Genomic DNA, 23466 nt, shown 5'->3' on the forward strand with positions numbered 1-23466 from the left:
TATCACTTGACACGGACCATAAACATTTAGCTGTGGTGCATGAAAAATGGGTTAGAGGCCAAGCTTAGCCTGTCTCAGGGTATCTGTTTCATCTTCACGATAGAATCCAAGTGTGCCAGGAATGATTCATGGAAATGCTTAATGATGAAGAATGACTTTGTTTTTGTTGGAAATCTTTTAAAGAATGCTCATCAAAGTGAAGATTCTTTATTTGCTAATACTTTGTTCCTAGCATACCAGAACTGAACTGAAGTTATTACTTGCAGGTTATCCTCTTACAAAAAGATAACATGACATAATCCAGTATTACTGTTGATGCTAAAACATGCTCCTTTAAGCACTGTCTTGCTTGAATTTGGTTACTGTCATAAAGCTGAAAGTATATTTTCTTCCTGGCACATGAATTATTCCAAAAAATACAAAACAATTTTTCACAGCTTTCATTTCCTCCAAGTACTAAGGAAGAGCTAGTTGGAATTTTCAGTGTCAGTTGTGAAATATTTGTGCAGCTTTGGCAAAAATAGAGTTCTAAACTGATGAAATTTTTCACATTTATAATATTCTCATTGTCTTCATCCTACAATCTCTGCTTCTCTTCGCAAAAATTATTAAAAGAGTGAGAGTAAAAAATGGAAGACAAAAAAGCAAAGATCATTGAGAGCTTTTCATATCCTTTTCTGTTTTGTATTAACTTTTTCTCTCCCTTCTTTTTTTCAATTGCCATTTTCAATTTTTTTCCTCCTTGATTCTGTATCTATTGCTTTCCTCTCTTCTTCAATCTGAGAACTTTACGGTCTCATTAGATGTTCCATTGGCCAACTTACGCATATATACCAAGTTCACTGGTCATCAGAATACTGGAGACAAGGTTCTCAGCTGCTACAACCATTCTCCAGTGCAAAGTGCCTGGGATAATTTATTACTAATTGTAAATACTTGAATTTTATGTGCCTTTTTTTACTGAAGCAAATTTAAGCTTAGCTGTAGAATGTCATTGTCACCCACATGCATACAGAAATACTTGCTTGAGTGGGAGACAAAGAGTGACATTGCAGTTAGTCAGCTGTCTGGAAACTGCACAGCCCAACCGCATCTGTAAAGGTGGTGGGAGTGTGTGATGGAACATACCAATGCCATCTTTCCTCGTGCTTTTCCTCAGCAGCAAAAAGTGTTTAGGACCTAAACAAAGAACAGGGAGGTGTTCCCACTTAAGGTTACTAATGCTTGTTTGTTTGGCTGGTTGGCAGATTTGATTATATGGTTAAAAAACAAAAACAACAACAACAACAACAACAAAAATCCTAGGGAACTTCTTAGTTTTGTTTGCTTTGGTTCCTTAATTTGACTCATTGCTTATCAATATAAAGTTCTGAGGTTGGGATGAAAATTTTTCTGCAGGTTTTATTAGCTTTTCAAAACTGCAAATCTGAAAGATTTTACAACAGAGGAAGACTACTTCCTAACTTTTTGGAAAGCTGTTTTTGACTTATGAAAGTGAGGCAGATTCCTTTAACTGCCTCCTTTCTCATGTATTTTCTGATAAGAGATTACAAAGACAGAATTAAAGATGGTAACACTGTAACTCAAACAAGTGTCATGTTTTACCTGTAGTATGGTTGGGGTGTTTCCAACATCTGTTTGTCATGTCCATTAGTATAGACACTTCAAAGGGATCTAATGTTTCCCCAGGACATATCTTTGTGGTAGCCTCATTTTTTTCTTTTTTCAAAAGACAACCTACTTATTGACCAAAATTTAACATAAAACCAACTCTACTCACACAGAAGGAATGTGATGATTCTCAGGTGGTTTTCGTTTCTAGGGAGTAAACTGGTCAAAGCTCCATGAATATCTCAGTTAAGAAAAAGTTAGCGGGCATGAGTAGGAGTAAAAAAAGATGTTTATATTTCTTACAACCCAAAATGTATGTAACACAATATCATTTCTTTGCAAATATTGCATATAATACATCCTAGAATTGTGCCTCAACACTATTTTAGGTTTAAAAATATCAAACTCTGTTAGCTTCTTATGAGAATTCAAGATGTAATTTTGAGGACATATAACTGGAAAAGTAGGAGTAAAAACTGTGCTTTTGTGTAAAAGGAATTTGCTTCTTTGTCAGTTCCTCATGTGTGTGTGTAAATAAGTTTTCTCATAGCTCCTTAATAGCTTCATCATTGGGATTCAGACTTTAAAACTCCTTATATGGTTGGGGAACTCTGAAAAATACTAAAAACCATTGGCTTATATGTTTTAAATGGGTGGATTATATGGTATGTGGATCAGTTTCGATAAAATTTATATTTTATAAGTTAGCATGTAATTATATTTGAAAATGCAATGTTTGGGGTGGGAGTGACAGAATTGTCCCAGGAATGAAATTTGTTTCATGGCCTTTCGGGAGGGAACCTTTCTGTTAAAGGTCAGCTTGTGCAGGCATGCCTCTAAGCCCTTCAGCAGCTCCCCACAGCTGGCCCCAGCAGGCCAAGTGTTCCAGGCCGAAGGACTGCTGTCATCTGCATCCAAAACCTCCTGTTCCCACACCTGACACATGTGCTTCGAAACCTGTGCATGCCAATCTGGCTTATTTTTGTAATTATGTCATCTCGTTACAATTTTAAATAAATGGTCCATTCATACTTAGGTATTAAGAGAAAGTTGTCTTGAGAAAAGTAAATTATGGCCATCAGGAAAACTAGATTAATTACTATGAAGAAATCACTATTGAATTAGAGATGCAAGAAATAATTGTAAAGCTCTGGGGAGAAGGGGGAAATTATCAACATTCAGGTCTTCATTATAGTCTCTACGCCAGAATACCAGGATACTTACAAGTCTCCTAAGTGCTTCAAAACTGCAAACTACAGACAAAGTAACATAGGAATGATTTTTTATAAGAAAAAAAAATGACAGCCGAATAGACATTTATATTTAAGTTGTCATTAGATATTGAAGGAATGTGTATCACATGTTAAGAGTTTTTCACTTTAATCTTTTTGCTTAACCATCAGTTTTTGCAACACTGCGTCAGAACCTCTCCTATAGAATTCAGAAGCATAAGGTAAAACTTTACATAGTTTGGTAAAATCATAAAAGAGTAAAAGTTTAGGATTGACAGATGGCAATAAACTGAAGTTACACTCCATGTGAAAGAGCAAGAGATAAGAGAAGAGAGAAAGGAGTGTAGAAAAGAGGAATAGAAAATAAAACAGTCTATCTATGCTGGCACTTATGTCTCCAGATTTTGAATTTTTTATTTGGTGTATACTAATTTCAAAGTTGTTCAATCTGAGCAAAATACTAATAATCATGAAAGATTATTAGTATAATAATAATAAATGAGAAAGATTCTCATTTATTAATACAAAAGCACCAAGCTTATCTTTTGATATCCATAATATTCAGACAGCAGCAAGTTCTATTTGTTGTTCTTCCTGGAAACTCAGACTTTATGTTCTGCATTTTGCAAAAGAAAAGATCCTTCCTCACCTGTATAAGTGATTGATACTTAATGATTTTTCCTGTTGAGTATCCATGCCCCAGGGAAACACAGAAGACAGAAAACAACAGATCAGTCATCTAGAGACTTGAGTTCTTAGCTTTCACGCTGCTCTTCAAACCTTGAGTAACCAAAGATAAACCAAGGACCATCTCTGAGAAACAGCTGGCCTGGAACTAGAATGTGTATTCTTGATTTTTTTTCCAGGGCTCACTGTCTCTGAGATGCTCCCATCTGCTGGATTTTAGTATTTTTAATGGCTTAGTATCCACCATGAAGGCATATAACTAAAGCACAAGATTTAGAACATATGCATCTTCACATAAACAGGCTAATACTAAATGCATGTTTGAATGTTAATTTCTACAAACTTTGGGACCCAGTTATTCTTATTCATAGCTACTCTAGGAATTAGAAAAAAAAAATTTGTCAACAAATTTGTGTCTTGCAAATGTAAATAAAAAAGGAAAATAATGAACTTAACTTTAGATACTGAAGAAATTCCAAGGTAGAGTTCCAATTTTGGAAGAGTAATAGCTTGAAACAAAGATTAAGGGAAATTTGCATTTTACTCTGTTTTAGTACAGCGTGGCAGAAGATTTCCGTTTTGAAATAGAAACATAGTTACACTATCCATTTGTCTAATCAGTATGAATTAACATATTATTTTGAAAGATTTATCTATTTGAAAAAAAAAGAGTTACAGAGGGTGGGGCATAGAGAAACTCTTCTGTCCTCTGGGTCACTTTCTAAATGGTTACAATGGCCAGGGCTAGACAGAGCTAAGATTGGGTTCCAGGAGCTTCATCCAGATTTCCCTCGTGAGTACCAGAGCCCAACCACTTGAGATCATGTGCTGCTTTCCCATGAGCATTAGCAAGACGCATAATAATGCCCATATGGGATGCTGCACTGCACACAGTGACTTAACTCACTGTACATAGCACTAGCCCCTCATATCTTTTATATATGAGCATGGTGGTTCTAAAATACTTTGGTCTTATAACCTCTCTACACTTTCAAAACTTGAGAGCCTATAAAGAGTTTTTTGTTTATGTGGGTTGTTAAGTTTAAAATAAGTTAAACTCATGCAAATTATCAGTAAGTCCATTACATGTTAACATAAATAACACTTTCTGATGAAAAATGATTTCAAAAACACTAGTAAGCTTAGTGAGATGTATATGGTTTTATATTTTTAACATCTATTTGATGTGTGGCTTACTAATTCTTACTAATTCTTATTTTTGCTTCTGCAGTCAGCCTTTTGCAATATTCCATTTGATTTAAATACCTGAAATATATGCAGAAAATCTGGTGTTAAATAACCATAGTACTTGGGAAAAAGTGAACTATGAGCAGTAAATTATGTTTGTTCATCAAGTGTTAAGTGCTTACCATGTACCAAGTAAATAGGAATAAAGAATTAATTTGATACTTATAAGAAGTTTGGATGTTAAGTCTGAGTTTAAAGTTTAGAATCTCTTTAGCAAGCTGGTCCTGTATCTAGGGGTGTAGGTGGGTTATGTAGCATGAAGCCTTGGAACAAAGAATGTGGATAACAGCTGGTTAGAAATATATGACCAGACTTGTTGAAACAGATTGTAGAGCTGGACATTAAGTACGTGGAAGATGTAGAAGCTGCTGATATCTTGAAGAGGATATAGAATATTTCTAGTATGAGAAGCTATCAATCAAAAAAGTATTGGGAGATCAAATAAGGAAGTGGTTTAGGTTGGGAATTTAGGGGTGTCGGTCCCTGCTGTGAGAGGGAGAGAGAATCCAGTAGCTGCAAATGTTGGAGCACACTATACACCAATACTATTGCAGCAGGAGAGTGTGGCCAGAGGCCTGAAAGTGCTGTCTCCTGACTGGCCACTCGAGGCCAGAGCATTCATCCACTAGTATCCATGGTGGCCACCAGGCAGTGTTCAGTATACCTGCTTAACAGTTCCCAAGCATATATTCTTTTTAAACCTTTACTGGGTGAAGTAATGAATAAAGCAGTCGATAATAAAAGTAAAGCCTTAGCATAAATATGCTTGCAATGAAGGAATCTCAACTGAACTTGAACTGTGGTTATGCAGCAAGGTGGAGGAATCCACTATGGGGGGAGGGGTGTGGGAGGGGTGGGGGGAATCCCCAGTGCCTATAAAACTGTATCACATAATACAATGTTAATAACAATAAAAAAAACACACATTTCATGTAACAAAAAAAAAAGTAAAGCCTTTGTGTTATGATGCTTCACTTCTGATCGCTTCTTCTTTGCTTTTTTTTCCCAGGCCATCCAGACCTTTCAAGTTGCCAAAAAGGTAAAGTAGTCTGGGTCATCTATTAAGTAGTAAGTTCACGCCCTTTCCCTCCTCATGCATCTCCACATTGTGCTGCACTTTCCGCCTTCTTTCTGCATAGTTTTTGAAGGAAAAATAAATTTCTTGTGAGCTGCCTGCTTGAAAAATCCTATATTTCCAAAAGTTTTCTTTCAAGGTGAATTTTTAGACCTTACATTGTTGAATCATGTATGTTTGTGTTGTAGGCCTTACATTATTGAATCATTTGCATATGTGTAGCTATTTTGTGTTCCTTCCTGTAAGACATTGCCGCTTTCAGTTTCTTCACTTTCTTACTTGCTGAGGAGGGAGCCACAGACACAGACACACACAGACACACATAGTGTCATCAAAAACTGTCAAATTCTGGGCAGTTTTTGAGATAGATTATCTAAAATTTGTGTTATCAAATTCAGATAGTGATATTTTGATGTGGAATTTTTTTAAGATTTAGTTTTATTATTTTTTTTATTGGAAAGATATACAGAGAGGAGAGACAGAGAGGAAGATCCTCTGTCCGATGATTCACTCCCCAAGTGAGTGCAATGGCCAATGCCATGCCGATCCGAAGCCAGGAGCCTCTTCCGGGTCTCCCACGCGGGTGCAGGGTCCCAAAGCTTTGGGCCATCCTCGACTGCTTTCCCGGGCCACAGGCTGGAAGGGAAGCGGGACTGCCGGGATAGAACCGGCGCCCATATGGGATCCCGGGCGTGCAAGGCAAGGACCTTAACCACTTGCGCCACCCCGCCGGGCCCGGAATTTTTTTTTTTACTTAACATTCACAGATATTTTATTGTCATTATTCCTGAAATAAGGTGATTCAACAAGAAGTTAATAGCATTCAAGTTAAATAGCATTAGGAATTTTGAGCAATTGTGTTAGTTATTGTAAGTAATTAGGAGATAATTTAAAACATATGGGAGGGTATGTGTACATTATATGCAAATATTATATCATTTTATATGCGGAACTTGAGCCGCTATGGATTTAATATGCACTGAGAGGTTCGAGAACCACTGGAGGTTGAGGGGCTATATACGGTCTAAGAATTTGTGATTCTAATCGTCCCTAGTCTCCACTGCTTGTGCGATAAGCAGAAGGCCTGTGGTTGAATCAATGAGTCCACATCCACATTAGGAGATCAGAGACCATAGCTGAGAGTAAGGATTTGAGGTCTAGGGGTGACCGTGGAAGTGATCTTTCTCAACAGATGTGTCTGAAAGGAATGGACTTACCACCCCTCCCCCACCCAATCCTTCTAAGTAGAGAAAGGTGATGTCTGGTCTACCTGCATTTACAGCTCCATGGGAATGATTAGGGCTTTACCCAAACCTAAGATGACCCCTCTCTGCTTACCTTCACACTAAGGCCTAGCATACCTATGGTCAGATCTGTTTGCCTCCTGTGTGCAGCAGGATTCTGGTGTGGAAATTTTTAAGATGTATATTTTTAGTAGGGATAGTTTTGAATGGGCTGTGAATTTCTGGAAATAAGCGTTATCTCTTTGGATGTTCTTAGATTTTGGCTCCAGATAGTTGGTCATTGTGCTTCAGAAATTCTTGTTGTGGTACTTGCATACCATATAAGCACTGGTTCAAATCCCAGCTCTTCCACTTCTGATGCTGGTAATGCACCTGCAAATGCAGCAAAAGAAGGCCCAACTATCTGAGCCCCTACCACTCATATAGAGATCCAAATGGAGTTCCAGGCTTTGGCCTGACTCAGTTCCAGTCAGTCTTAAAATGAGACCATTCTAAGATGAATTAGTGCATGAAAGAGCTCGCTCTCTCTCTTCCTGTCTCTTACTCTTTCTCTGTTATTGTGCCTGTCAAATAAATAAATCTTTAAAATATAATAAATGAATAACCTGTAAGTGATCTTTGAAATTCGAGTGTTCAGATATTGGTAACTCTGAAGCCTGCCTCAAGGGAGTTACCGTCTCTTAGAGTGAAATTACTACATAAATCTCCATAAACTCCTTTTGCATTAAAATATGTTTCATTTTTAAATTGTGATAAAATATAATAAAAATTGTCATTTTAACCTTTTTAAGAGTGCAATCCTGAGGCATTGTGAGCATGCATACTGTTATGCTGCCATCACCATCATCCATTTTCATCTAAAACATGAACTGTTTTCGTCTTGCAGAACTGGAGCTCTGTGTCCATTCGACAAAAACTCTCCATCTCCCTGCCCACAGACCCAGGCAGCCTCTGTTCTGCTTTCTGTCTTTGTGCATGTGACTTCCTCGGGGACCTCATGTGCATGGAATCATACAGTATTTGTCCTGTGTCTTCCTTATTTCACTAAGCTTAAAATTCATCCATGTCAGTATGTATCAGAATTTTCTTCATTTGTACAATGGAATAATATTCATTTATATATCTAAATCAAAATTGGTTTCACCAGTTCCTCTTCGATTTTTATCCCCCAAAATGAAGCAACTGAAAAATAGAAAAACAATGAAGTGAAAAATGTATGCAGGCAAATAAGGCATATTATGAAAATGAATTTTACTTTTCTAGAAATAATTTTCTCAAAATTTTCATTTTGAGAAGATTCATATACTTTTCTTTGTTGGTAGACTGCTGCTTTTGCAAAAACAGCTTCCTCTCTTTTGTATGTACATATACATATAAATGTGATTTCTCCAAAAGACCCTCTCTTGATTTTCTTTTTCCACCCCAGTTGGGAGTAATTTCTCCATTTATTCACAAAGTGTGTTATCTGGATCCCTCTCAAATTACACCTATTTGTAACTGTACAGTTTTTCAGATAGCTGTATTCTGGTATGATTTTATTTATTTTTTAGATTTTTACTTATTTTCGTTGGAAAGGCAGATCTACAGAGGAAAGGAGAGACAAAGATCTATCTACTGGTTCAGTACCCCAAATGACTGGAATGGCCAGAGCTGAGCCAATCTGAAGCCAGGAACCAGGAGCTTGCTCTGTGTCTTCCACATCAGTGCAGGGTGCCAAGACTTTGGGCCATCCTGCACTGCTTTCCCAGTCTACAGACAGGGAACTGGATGGGAACTAGAGCAGCTGGAACATGAAGTGGCACTCATATAGGATGTTAGAGCTTGCAGGCAAAGGATTAGTCAGTTGAGCCCTTGTGCTGGGTTTTCTTTAAAAGTTTATTTTATTTATTTGAAAGACTCAATTCCAACAAGAGAGAAAGAGAGACAGAGAATCTTCCATCCCGTGCTTGCTTCCAAAATGACCACAATGACCACGGGTAGGCCAGAGTGAAGCCAAGGGCCAGGAACTTCATTCAGATCTTTCATGTGAGTGCAGGGGCCCAACCACTTGGAGCATCTTCTGTTACACCTTAGCAGGGAGCTGGATTGGAAGGCTAAGCAGCCAAGACACTAATGGGCACCCATATGGGATGCCAATACTGCAGGCTGCGTCTTAGCTGCCTATGCCATACCACCAGTCCCTGCTTGTGTTATTTTATATGTTAGGATTTTCCTTTAGGACAAAAGCTGTGTCTAGCCCTTTCCTATTTCCAGAAGGCCTTATTGAATTCTAATTGTTGAATGGGCCTATGACTACACAGAAGAAAGACTTCTGTGTCCTACTTTTTGTGTGTGAAATTTCTCAAATGTCAGTAATTTTCTCCACCAGATTGATAGTTGATGTCACTGGAAAGTTGCAATTAATAGCATCTTGAAATGCCCTACCCTAAGGGACAGGAGGAATAAGGAAGAATTACTAAAGGAAATGAAAAGAATAACCAAGGAAGATAGGATTTTTAGTAAAGAAGGCATAACACTGGTAATTATTGCTCAGGTCAGTTAGAAACCTGGAAGAGCGAATTGTTTCAGGCATTTCAGAAGAGTCGTGTCTGCAAGGGGTGAAGGATGAGGTGGCTAGAAAGTAAAATGCGGCATTTGATGCAGACATTACACTTTGAGGCGCATACGCCTCTCTGTCCAGAGGGGAGCAGAGAAAAACAAGAACCTTTTGGGAAAGGCATCAAAGAGCACAGGGAAAAGTCTGTGAGCTGCAAGAGGAAAATTTATTGTATGTGTGAGAGAGGGGTGTTCTTGTAATAGAAAAGACACACTTAAAACAGACCCCCCCCCATTTAATGTCACTGGAACATAAATTGGCCCTGTTAAAACACTTGGTTTGTTTGTTTTAATGGTTATTTCTGATGTATTTCCAGAGCAAACCCAGTAATAAGGTGACTGAAAAATCTCTAAGTATATTTGAGAGATTTGCCATTGAATAGCAATGAAAATTCTAGTGTGGCAGTGACCACCTGGACCAAGATGCCAGGCCGCATGCCTATTAACTCAGATGCACACTTGAGTCTTGAGCACGTATTAATGTATTATTCACATATTAACGTATTATTCACGTATTATTCTGTTTCCTCATCCTATAAAAAGAGAATGTGGCCTGCAGCTTTGTTAACCTCTGGAGAAAAGAATGTGAACGTGTATACCACAGCACCCTGGATAGACCTGTGAGCCCTTTTTTGGCAGCTGGTGCAGCACTAGGACCTCAGGGAGAAAACAGTTTCCCAGTCATGACCTAGAAAATGACCGCGTGCCATAGCCAAGGCTGCCAACTGCATTTACAGCTGTGTTGAGGCATTGTCTAAAGATTTCCAAAGTTAGATCAGGTGGCTGACAGACAAGTACTTATATGCAAAAGGACACAAAGAAAAAGGAATGTTGTTTTGGAAAGTTCTTATACTTTTCAAAGAAAATCATATGCAGATATTCAGTCTTTGAACTTCAAATGTATACCTTCAGCCCAGACTCACCAGGAGTAAAATTAGTGTATGAATATATAGGTGAAGTTTATAGGTCATTTTTAATTTCTCTTGGAGGTTCAGGTTTTCTCCTTTATTCAATTTTTATCTTAATATTATACCTATTATCTATTTTGCCTTGTGTATGACATGCTTGTTTCTCACGTGGTATCCACAGCTGTATGGTATTTTAGCACAGATAGGCACAGGAACCAGGGATATTCTCAGCATTTTCATGAGGTGCAGAAGAACATGTGGCTAAGTGAAACTTACCCAGATAGTTGGACTTTGCCACGTGGTGTTATTTATATGCTTAGGTTATGATTCCATCTCTTAAGTGTGAGTAGTTGTCTCCAAGAAGAAAGGTTAGTATGCAAAACACCTGCTGAGTGAGGACACAGAGTTCTGACATAGTAAGGCTGAATGTGTATGGAAGAAATTCCATAAAATTTCCATATGTAGCCAGTGCACGTATGGTGGATAGCAGTGCTATAAAATCAAAACCAAATGTTTTCAAAGGGAAGAAAAGCAATTATTGAGTGAGATTTTGAAGGTTACTATGAATGTGTGTGCAGATTTTTGGAAAACACAAAACAAAAAGTCTTTATATGGGTAAATGAAACCACAATATGAAAACCAAGCAATTTGGGGCCCACTGACCTCCACTGATAATATGTTTGTAGGTAAAAAATACACTGCTTCTGGTTTATTTGAAAGAAAATGGACCTATTTAAAATAAAGTGTAATGAATGATTTGTATAAGCCCAGGGCCATTTTCATTTCACAGGGCTGATATTTTAAAGGTTTGAAATGAAAAGGACTCTTTTATAGTCTGAAGCAGTGAACAGAAAGTCTCAAATGAGCTAGGGGACAAAGGACTTTATTGCCTGAAAACCAGTTGCTTTCATCTTAGTTTTCATTTGGTGGAGGAGGAAATAAAGTAAGGGAAAGATTTTTTTGCAGTGGGTGTGTTTTTGAAATGTGCAAAGTTTCTGCTACTTGCTGTTTATGTTTTGAACAGCCAGAGTCGTCATATTGTAACTTTTATGTTTTCATTACAATGAAAATTATTCTGAACAGGTTAGTCTGTCTTATGTACCATGGTTTTCATTAATTAGTTTTTTTAAGATTGATTTATTGGAAAGGCCAAGCAACAGGCAGAGAAAGGGACAGAAAAGAAAGAGATCTTCTATCCATTGGTTCACTGTCAAATGATTGCAATAGCCAGGGCTCAGCCAGGCTGACGTCAGGAGCTGGAACTCAAGGGTAACAAGAGCCCAACTACTTAAGCTGTCACGTACTGCATCCCAGGCACATTAACAGGAAACTGAAGGGAAAGCATAACCAGGTCCAGAACCCGAGTGGCAGCTTACACTACTGCTCTCTCCCAATAAATTTTCTTCTAAAATTTGTAGTCAAGTAACTAATGTTCACTTTTCTTCTGGATCTGTGTGATTTGGCATACAGGAAGTTACTATTAGGGATCTAGGAATTTTTATTGGTAAATTTTGGGAAGCAGACATCTGTGGCAAGTTTACATATTTGTGAAGTTTCTCTGAAGTTTTTGAAGAAAGAAGACAGCATAGGTGTTAAGAGACCAGGATGTTGAGCCAAACCCAGGTTCCCAGTTTTGAGACTTTGAGTGAGTCTGTGCCCCAAACTCATTTCGTAATGTTCTTGTGAGAATTAAAGGATATGGTATCTTCCTTAAGTATAAGAGCTAATCAATATAAAAGTGGACCTATTGTTATTTATGTATTTTTATACAATTGCTTTTAAGGAAGAGCTGTAGAAATCCCTGTGTAGTGCTCTCTTAAGCATAATTATATTATATTTTAACTTTCTTATTAAAATTGAAATTTGAAATAAATGTCACACAAAACCAGAGCTGTGAAATTAAGAGATCAGAATATAGAATCAGTAATCTGTTCTAAGAGCAATATACGCTATAGAGCTTTTTTAACAATGACATTAAAAATCACCAGTTTTATTTGTAGCTGCTAGCATGATTTGAAGAAGTTACTCTCAAACATGTAAGTCACAAATGCTTGTTCTGGCTCTATTCCTCATGAACCAGAGCAGCCATTGCAGCAGCCAAACGAACTAGCTAGTTGTGAGTTTTAGATAAGTTGAGGGTTTTAGACTTCTGAAAGTAACAAACATTTTAGAAATCAGAAGTTTCCAGAGCACATTTTGGATTTTAGAGAAACTTCAATTTAGTCATCTTCTTTTGGACATTCTGTTCCCATCAAGGCCGGGAAATGTCAAGCAAATAAGGCCTGGGGCAGGACCTTTGGGAAGGGATCTAAAGTGGACCTTGCCATCCAGAGTGGAAAATCCAGGCATAGGAGGTCGATCTGGAAGAAAAGGCTTCTAGGCAGGATTTGGAGATGAGTTTAATATGGTTTTAGATAGAAAAAAACTTAGAGGTTTATGGGAAGGGTTTGTTTGAGTTTGATTATCTTTAAGATTCATGTTACATCAAGCTGTTTATAGAATGACTTCTTTTTAAAGAACTTCTATAGTAAAGGCACAGAGAAAGAGAGTAACTACAGAAGAAAAAGGTCTGAGAGATGGCAGAAAGGGTGGCTTCTCTTTCCTCTTAGGAAGTGTGGATTTTGGAGCTTCTCTTTCTCAGGCACAGATGTGGGTATGAAATGTTACTTGTCATATCCAGCTGTCTTTTTCACTCTCCATAGCATGTAACATGTGACTATTGGTTATCGGGGGTCCTCCCGTCCCGCGGAAGAAATCACCCGACACTTGAGAGAGTCTCCAAGGCACTTTATTCTGATCTTCCGTTGTGTCCGTTCACTCCGTTGTGTCTGTTATGCCCGTTATGCTCCAGCCCCTCCCCCGCCAAGCCCCCTGCTTATCTGTCAAACCTGACCAATCAACTTAAAGATAACCAAGGCACACCAATCAGGGCAAAGGGCCAATCACAGGGCAGGAAATGGTCAGTGCCCCCAACAATTGGTAATTGACTACAGATCACCATGACCTTGCAGTGTCCAGCATCTAGAATCTGGTTTCAGTCTCTTCCTGCTTCTCTGACCAGCTCCTACCTTGAAGCCCTTTCTTCTAGACAACCTTCCGACACCCTGATTGGTCACCTTTAACTGAAAAACCTGTCTGTAGATTCCACTCCCCAGTCCTTGTTATCTTGACATTGCTGATCTAGATATGGATAGAATGCCTAACAGAAGCTGATTGGATTTTGTAATTTTCTACTACATTTAGAAATGAATACTAATAATCCTTAGATCTCTTATTGATAGATATTTGTAGTAGGTCTAACATAGATTATCAAGATTATCAAATGCTGTCTTAGGTAGCAAAAGAACTCTGTATTGCATCTAAGAAGGCGTCTTTGTGAATTTTTGTGCTTTTGTAGTTATGCAGCCCTGATAGCCGACTGGCCAGTGGTGGTCCTGGGCATGTGCACCGTGTTTATTGTGGTTTGTGCCTTGGTTGGAGTATTAGTGCCAAAACAACCTGACTTTTCAGATCCACTACTGGTAAGAACTGAGTCATTATGATTTGTCTCTTTTCTTTAGCCTAAAATTGTCTCCAAAAGTTAAATATTTCAATACGTTACATTATTTAACATCTGATCCCTTTTCTTTTAGAACCTTCTCAGTCCATCAGCAAATATTCAATTATTTGAAAAAGAGAAAAATATTACTTATGTTATCTCTAGTATCAGATTCTTAAAAGGTCGAATAATTTCTGTGCCATCAAATGCCTAGCAATTTGGAGGGTTGACCTCCCTTTATAAGCTGTTAGTAAATTGGAGAATTTGCAAATCATGTGTTTTCATAAATATATTGTTTCTTTTTCCCCAAAGAGGGAGTTAAAGGAAATTTAGTATGACTGGTAGCTAGGAGCTTGTTTTTAAGTAACTATTCCTCTGGTATGGAATAAAAGGGAAATATGATCTAAGGTAATGATAAACCCTTTGCAAACCACTGTAACAATGCGAAACATAATTTAATTTTACCATAATTTTACAAGATAAAAATAATAGCTGTCTACTAAATGGTTAAGCATGACAAACTTGCCTCTGACAAACTTATTTTCTTCTCTTAAGATATACAACAAACAGAGGCTCAAGCTGTTTTGTCACAGTAAATAGGTGGTCATTACTACATCATGCCATCTTATTTTGAAGCAGTTTGCATTTACAGTAGCTGCAAGGAATATTTGTAGTTTCTATTGAATGCTGTACCTCACTTTAACATTGCCTTCCCTAGCTGTCATTTTAGCTGTACCTAACCTGAAGTGAAATATACTAATAAGATATTTTACCTTAGGGTTTTGAACCAAGAGGGACCGCAATAGGTCAGAGACTGGTCACATGGAATAACATGGTGAAAAACACAGGATACAAAGCAACATTAGCAAATTATCCTTTTAAGTATGCAGATGAACAAGCCAAAAGGTAATTATTTATTTTTATAAAACTTTGAGACAAAATAGTGCTTAATTGAAGTCTTCTCTAAATAGAGCTGAAGCAAAAAGGTTGAAAGTAAAATCTGTGGCTCACAATCTTTTGCCACTAAACATTGACCTTTAAATTTGTGTTACAGCAGGATGAACACAAGAGATTTTGTGCTTTTTTTTAATAGAAAATGAAAAAATTAGCAATGGTTTATTGTTCATCCTTCCAACTTAATATTTAAGAACTGGTTAGATTGTGGCTTTGAGGGTGTACTGTTATGGCTACACAAAATGACCTTAAAATAGCCAAGACTGTTACTGAAGTTCAAATTGCTGTTCTGTTTCAGCCACCGGGATGACAGATGGTCCGATGACCATTATGAAAGAGAAAAAAGAGAAGTTGACTGGAACTTCCACAAAGACAGCTTTTTCTGTGACGTTCCAAGTGAGTGGCCTCATAGCTGAACAAACTCACAGCAAGGTCCTAGCAGTCAGGTTTGCACACGATCACAGTTTGGACTGACAGCAATATGTGGCTAATCAGGCAGCTCCCCTATTTCTCTCAGAAGTTCAGAGATGTTAGCTAATTTAAGTTTTACCCCTCTAGGTCAGACATCCACTATTCTGTATTCATCTATCTATACTAAAAATCTACAAGAAAAAGAGATGATTGAGTTTACTCAATTTCCAAAGGGATATAAATCTAATAAAATCTTTATTTCTAGACTAAGTAATAAGCACCTATTTTTTAAATTTAATACTGAAATAACCCACTGTACTATTTTAAAATAAGCTTTGATTCACTCAGGGAGAAAAATGAAAGCTTTATGGGTGCTTGCTTTGTTACTACGCAGGAGAGACAGAAAGGTTAACAAAATAAAGTTCCATGCTTCAGGATTTGACTGCCACAAGGGCTGGTGCATAATGACTCAAGCTAGCTGGGCATATGACAGGTGAAGGCACTGGTGACTGGCAAGCATGAAAGGGCACCAGCCTGTCTAAACCTGCCACCCAACTGCAGCAGAATGTGACCTCAGAAAAAGAAGGACCCAGAGATAGCAAGAATTCTCCAGAGGTCAGGAATCTAGATTTTATTGTGGAATCACCAGAATATGGATGTTGGCAGCAAACTGGCTAAATAAAATTCAACATAGCGTAAAGCCAGCTTGAGCACTCTGTAGCTGCTAGGAAGCAGAACCTGCTGCCCAGCATATAGAAAACACATTTAAGAATGTAAGTTGTTCATTTACTGTGGGGCTCAGGAATGAGGAAGGGGGTGGGGAACATCAGGATTTCTGATAAAGGAAATGGTAACCTTAAAGTTCTTGTGTCTTTGCTTTTGTGTTGTTGTTGAAAAGTCCTTTTAAATATGTATTTCAGTTTCCTTTTCTGTTTCTTCTCATCAAATAAATATATATTTTTTCAGCCACTGAAAGTTATATATTTATGTTATATATTTATAAATTTATATATGTATATATATGGAAAGTTGAACTCCAGTTATTTCTTTTAAAGTATTGCTGTTAATTACTGCTTAACCAACACCTGTTAATTAGTGTCTTAACCAAGGAGAACAATTAGCAGATTCCTTACATATAGTCTTGTTCCTATTATTAAGTATTTGTCTCATAAGTAATGGGTTCTGCCTTGACCAAAGCCACTACCAGCTCTATGTGAATGAACTGTTTCAGTTCCACAGGGCTGATTTTGGTCCCCAAATCAGCCTACACAGGTGTGATTGATGGAGACAATAGTTGACTAAAGAAAACTTCATGATCATAAATAAAACTTTTGGAATAAAGCCATTAAGATGTTAACTGATTTTTCCTTGTGGCACATTAGGTATTGAAGTTAACCTACTTGTTTTATTTAGTTCATAGCAAGATTTTTTCTAATGGCTGAGGAAATGGAAACAATACTTATTGAGCATCTGTTTTTCATTTTGTCTCATTTTCTTCTTACAACTGCCTGAAATAGATGCTGCCCATACTGTTTTACCGATGAGGAGCCAGGCTCCGAGTTGTTCCTTGCCTAAGATCACACAGCTAGTAAACACAGAACCTGATTGTACCCAAGCCTGACTTCAGACACCATGTTCTTTCCAGCATACAATCCAACCATCCATATTCCAGAACATTTTGTATTTATCTCATTTCTCTTACTTTTAACTAATTGAAAAGCATACTGAAAGAGATAAGAATTCTTCCATTCATCATTTCATTCTGCAGATGCCCACAGCAGCAGCCACAGCTGAACCAGGTTGAAACCAAGAGCCCAGAATGCAATCCAAGTGTTTCGTTTGGGCGGCAGAGGCCAGCTGCTGCTTCTGCTGCTTCTGCTGCTTCTGCTGCTTCTGCTGTTTCTGCTGCTTCTGCTGCTTCCCAGAACAGCTTAGCAGAAAGCTGGATCAGAACTGGAATAACCAAGACTTAAACCAAGTTTAAGTCTTAGGGCAGGCAGGCCTCCCCAAGAGGCAATTTAACCAACTTCACCACAACACCACTCCTTAATCTGATTTCAAAGTAGTTTTTCTAGACGGGTATCCCAGGGGAATCAGAATATGGAGTATTTTTGTGAGCCTCGTCAGCATTTTAATACTTTTCAGTTGATCACTTCACTGCAGTTAGCTGCCATAGAAGATATCCTTGTGATCTACCCTTGATATTTCCTAATGCATCATTGACTTTATAAACTATTATAATTAATGTGCTATGAAATTAAGAAGAAAGCATTCAACTAATTTCCTGTTAAAAGTTATTGGACTATAATTCTTGTCTGCTCACAAATAGATTTATTTTATATTTTACAATTTTAGTATACAATGAGAAAAACTTTGAGCTAAAGCAATATTGTAGTGTCATTTATTTTTTTACATTTTCCCCTAGAATTTATCAAAGGAAACAATTCCCTGCTGATAATAAATTGTCCCAGTGACTTCCCACTTTGAATAATTCCTGAATGATGATTTTTTTTTATCAATTTTTTCTTTTTTTTTCCTTTCCTTTCATTTCAACAGGTGACCGGTACTCAAGGGTAGTATTTACTTCAGCCAGAGGGGAAACATTATGGAATTTACCTGCAATCAAATCTATGTGCAATATTGATCATTCCAGGGTATGTAAAGCAAAGCCCAAAGATGTAGCACAAATAAGGCTGTATCACTGACACTTGTTACCACTGAGCCTGGGTTCCAGCCAGAAGCAAGCACTTGAAGATATGCCTGTCAAGGACTGACACCAGCAGGCCAGCCTTACCTTTTGCTTATTTTTGTTTATTTTCTTTTTAAGAAGGCTTTTTTCTTTTCAAGATTTAGTAATTTAGCTATTTGAAAGTCACAGTTTCAGAGAGAAGGAGAGAACAAGCTCTTCCAGATGGCTATAATGGCCAGGGGTAGGCCAGTCTGAAGCTAGGAGCCAGAAACTTCATCACAGTTTCCCCTGTGGGTAGCGGGGCCCCAAGCACACAGTCCATCTTCCACTGCTTTTTTCCAGGCCATTAGCAGGAAGCTGGATTGGAAGTGGAACAGCTGGAACTCAAATCCTCAAACCAGTGACTATGTGGGATACCTGTAGTGCAGGTGGTGGGTGCATTTGCTATGCCACAGACACCAACTGCCAGCCTTTCTTCTTGTATCTCCCAGGACAAAGTGGCCCTTTGTTCTCCCACTTTCAAAATATGCCATCTTCCCTTAAAAAAGAACCCTGGCTTTTTCCATGCGTTATTTCAGGCTGGTCTTTTAAGATTTGTCTTCTTTAGTTGTATTTTCATTGTTCACCAGGTTTCCCCCACTGAGGCAGTTGTCAGCATGCTAATTATTCAATTAAATGCCTTCCTGAATGCCATTCAAGCTATTGAAGCCAGTGACCCAAAGGGAAATGTAGTGAACAGGCTGGGAAAGGGGACACAGAGGGTACATGCATAAATGGATAAATGGCCAGAGGGAGCCAGAGCAAAGTGCCTTGCCCTCACAACACCTGGGTGGAGGAAGCAAGTGCTTTCTCACTTAGTCCCCTGTAGAGCCAAAAGGATGTCAACATCAGAAAACACCAAATCAGCCCCTGGGCTTGGAAGAGTTGTCATTTCATATGTTCAAAGGCAGTGTCTTCAGTTAGAAATTGCTGTGTAATAGGGCAAATGAACCTGTCCAAGCACAGCAAGCAGTCAGAAAAGGAATCTGTTGTGTTCTTAGCATAGTTCTAGAATGTATAATCACTGGTCAGGGCTAAGAGCAAGCTCTACAACCTGATGGAATCTCCTATTCTTTTAACAGATTTCTTATTGAAATTAGAGGTTCTGAGACATTTCTTTAGAAACTGTCTGAACCAGTTTCCCACATCGTGCTGATATAAATCTTGTGAAAGAGGTTGGAAATTTGGTGCCTAAGACTCTGTTTAGTGGGATGGTTTCTGTGGACAGCTGGAATCCTCCTACAGCTTCAAGGACCCAAGAAACACATTTCCTGATACTCATTTCAAAGGGGACTATGGATGACATGTTTCCTCTTCTGTCTGAGTCCCATTTTTACTTTTCAATACACTGATTGCTTGGTTACAGAGAGAGGTAAATCTAGCAGTCAGTAGACTCTGGTAATAAGAGCTTTATTTTCCTCCTCTTATTCTTTCTTCAGCATCTTAAAATATCTGCAACTCAGCCAACAGTTTGAAAAGTTAAGGTATCATTTAAAGCCCTGCTGGTTTCTTCTTTTTTTATTTTTCCCTTCTCTTCCTTTACCCCTATTTTAAGTGAACTCCACCCTGCTACTATCTAACTAGGGAAGTATGCAAAGACATGTTATAACCACAGAAGCAAAATGATTCCCCAAAACATCCAATTTGTGAACTAGAATAAGAAGGGCTGTCCTCCTCATGCATGTCATAAGAAGTTGCTCTCACTAGCTCCATTTGTATTTATATGAACTTCAAAGATTTTGAAATTATTTTTAAGTCCCTTTTTCCAAAAACACAGCAAAGATATAGCTGTTTTTTGTGTAAAGATAAACCTGCTTGCCAGTCTCTTGGAGAATAATCCAAGTCTCTGTGTGTGTTCATCTCAGTCACAGTCAAATAAGTTAGTGTCATGTAACAGATTTGCACACTCCCTCTGCAAGTCCACAAACCCTCTTACACATAGGAGCATGCGTAACATGCTGAGCTGCAGTGATTTATTTTTCGTCTCATTTCCTAACCACATTGAACGACTTGAGGCTAGGGGAACACTATGCCTTATTCATCTTGTTTAGGTTTCTCAGTAAATATTTTTCCCCCTTTTGGCTGGGAAGATGGCCTTGCGCTCTGAAAGCACAGACAGTTCCTTGAGCATCAAAATCCTTCAACTCCAGTGTGCTAGCATCTAACTCGGAATAGTTAGAAAGTGCCCATCCTGGTGTCTTTCTTCTGCCCTTACCTTGTAAGTGTCCTCGAAACCTGTTGTTGCAGAGGCTGTGCATCAGCCAAGACTGCCACCTTTGGATTTGAGCATTGGCTCCCAGTGACTGACTAGTGCTTGTTTTTGATAGCAACCATCCAGGTAGTATTTGGTGTGCTTAGAATGTCCAATTTTTAAATCTTTGGTCAAATATTTACAAACCTCTGCTGATGTTGGGAAAAGTTTTTCGAGGGCAAATTCTGTGCCTCCTCTTCCAGGTTTAGCCAGTGACTTTTATTACTTTTATCTTTGATTTTTGCTTATTTTGGCAACTGCAGACACATAGATGCTCCTTCTAGCTGACACGATTCATTGTCTTCCACTTGAAAACTGCCAGGGGGGTTGAGTTACTTTTCTTTCAGTGCACTGGGCTGACTTTTTGGGCTTTCATGTTGTTTCTTTTTAGAGTCAAACTGATCGTCTGCATGGAAATCAAAGAGAAGCCAGGTCAGGGTTTGATAAATGTGGGAGGTTCTTTTTGCCCCAATTACCATATGTGAAGTTTTTACCTGGAAACAGTAAAATATGAATTATCCTGTTTGATGAAATATGAATTGTTGTTCTTCAGAAAAGAGCTTAAAAATGCAGTCTTTGTGAAAGTAAATATTATTTCATTGCAATTGAATAGGAACCCTTTTGGCTCATTTTTCCTTGCCCCAATAGAGTGTCTTAAAAAGATATAAATGGACTTTTTAAAAAGATTTGTTTATTTATTTGAAAGGCAGAGTTACAGAGAAGGAGAGACAGAGGTTTTCTTTCTATGGTTAACTCCCCAAATGACCACAACAGTAAGGGCTATGCCAGGAGCCTGGAGCTTTGTCTGAGTTTCCTTCACAGGTTCGGAGGCCTAAGCGTCAAGGCCATCTTCTTCTGCTTTCCTTGGTGCACTAGGGAGTTGGATTGGAAGTGGAGCAGTCAGGTCTCAAACCAGCACCTATACAGCATGCCATCACAGGCAGTAGCTTTACCCATTAAGCCACAATGCCAGCCCCCAAATCAATTTTTTTTAAAAGATTTATTTATTCTTATTGGAAAGGCGGGTTTACAGAGAGATGGAGAGACAGAAAGTAAGCTCTTTCATCTGCTGGTTCACTCCTCAAATGGTCACAATGACTGGAGCTGAGCCAATCCAAAGCCAAGGAGCCAGGAGCTTCTTCTGGGTTTGCCACGCAAGTCCAGGATCCCAAGGCTTCGAGCCATCCTCTACTGCTTTCCCAGGCCACAAGCACTGCATGGGAAGTGGAGCAGCCTGGACATGGACCAGTGCCCATATGATATCCCAGCTCCAAACCAACTTTTTTATTACAGAAATTTTCAACCATATGAACAGTAGAGAAAACAGTCTACTGAATCCCTGTGTGTGGATTACTGAGCTTCAGCAGTTCGCAGTATATGGTCAGTCTTACTCATCTACACCTCGTCTCCCAGAGGCTAATCCCCCATAAAATATCACAATAACCAGGGTTGTAGAGATCATAGTGATTTAATTCCTGGGCAAATCCAGTTTCCAAAGAAGTGATGCCAACTTCTCTGCTTTGAAAAGATGTTTCAGTGTGTGCTTGACAAAGCCTAGCTCATGCCCTTGAACTTTGGAGTTTTTCCCCTGGCACAGCCTTTAGTAAAACATAGATGGGGGAAAGTGATAGGACCAGGCCTTCTGCTGCTTTGGAACTTGTCAAGAGAAGGATTGTGGATATTTCCTCTTCTCACCCCTCAGAGAAGAGTGCTCTAGGTTATAGCATGGTTATACTTCACTAAAATCTGCCAGAGCCGATAATGAAGCAATTTGCTATAATAGTCACGGCTACAAGAAATAGTACCTCCTTTAGGAACAGCATTCCATGTGAAATCCTGAATGTGCCATCTTTGCCAAAACACAGCAGGCCCCCGTGCATCAAAAGAAAATGTTCCAAAAAAGGGATTTTAGCAAACCGCAATGTACTTGTAAGAATATGCAAGAAATCAATGACTTTTTTTTTACTTTTTCTTAAATTTTATATTCAAATTTAGACAAATAACATTTCATTTCAACACGTTACCCTTTTCCTATTTCAGAAAACAGTTCTAGTCTGAATGCTTCGCTCATTTTGACATCAGTGATCCTAATATTGCCAGGGTCACATTTTTGTTCTCTGAATACGTTTGCTTTACTCTCTTTGGGCTCCTATAATAAAATACCTTCAATTGGGTACTTATCAACAGCAGGGATATCGTTCTTACAGTCATGAAGACTAGGGCACCCAAGACCAAGGAGCCAGCCGATAAGAGTGTCTGGCAAGGGCCTGTTCCTCACGGATGGTGCCTGCCCTGCAAGGGACACCTGAGCTCTCTTCATCCTCTTCTGGAAGGACATGGATCCTGTTCATCACCTCCCAAATGCCCCATCTCTCGGGCTGTTCTTGGGCTAGGACTGGGTTTCCACCTAGGAACTTTGAGAAACACAAGCCTTCAAACCACAGTAGTTTTTTGGTTTTGTTTTGTAAGATTTATTTATTTTATTGGAAAGGCAGATGTACAGAGAAGAGGAGAGACAGAAAGGAAGATCCTCTATCCGATGATTCCCTCCCCAAGTGGCCGCAATGACCAGTGCTGCACCAATCTGAAGCCAGGAGCCAGGAACTTCTTTCTGGGTCTCTCATGCAGGTGCAGGGTCCCAAGGCCTTGGCCCGATCTCGACTGCTTTCTCAGGCCACAAGCAGGGAGCTGGATGGGAAGTGGAGCTGCCCGCTGGGATTAGAACCTGTGCCCATGTGGGATCCCGGCGCGTTCAAGGCGAGGACCTTAACCATTACACTATCGTGCCGGGCCCATCACACCAGTTTTCACTGGGGCTCCTCACTGCATTGATTGAAATCCGGTAATTTGTCATCAAAAGTTCACACTGATAACCAGAAATTCTTTGTGCAGGCAGTTTGTTTCCCATAGCCATTGGACAGCTGTCTCCTTAATGCTATAGGTCAAGTATACATCAGTTTCACAACCTGTTCCTTCTATCACTT

At 38.8% G+C, this 23466-nt stretch overlaps 1 protein-coding gene across 1 annotated transcript in view; it reads left to right on the top strand.

The window, feature by feature from the left end:
* DISP1 (dispatched RND transporter family member 1) overlaps nt 1–23466 on the top strand; it is a 148505-nt gene that overhangs the window by 121119 nt on the left and 3920 nt on the right. The window contains exons 4-8 of the mRNA XM_040985726.1: nt 5788–5817; nt 13998–14121; nt 14917–15044; nt 15391–15488; nt 18060–18157. Of these exons, the coding sequence (XP_040841660.1) occupies nt 5788–5817; nt 13998–14121; nt 14917–15044; nt 15391–15488; nt 18060–18157 (478 nt within the window). The remainder of the gene's footprint in view (nt 1–5787; nt 5818–13997; nt 14122–14916; nt 15045–15390; nt 15489–18059; nt 18158–23466) is intronic.

The sequence above is a fragment of the Ochotona curzoniae genome, unplaced genomic scaffold, assembly GCF_017591425.1.
Source record: "Ochotona curzoniae isolate NIBS_2020 unplaced genomic scaffold, NIBS_Ocur_1.0 contig_430, whole genome shotgun sequence".
NCBI classification, from domain to species: Eukaryota; Metazoa; Chordata; class Mammalia; order Lagomorpha; family Ochotonidae; genus Ochotona; species Ochotona curzoniae.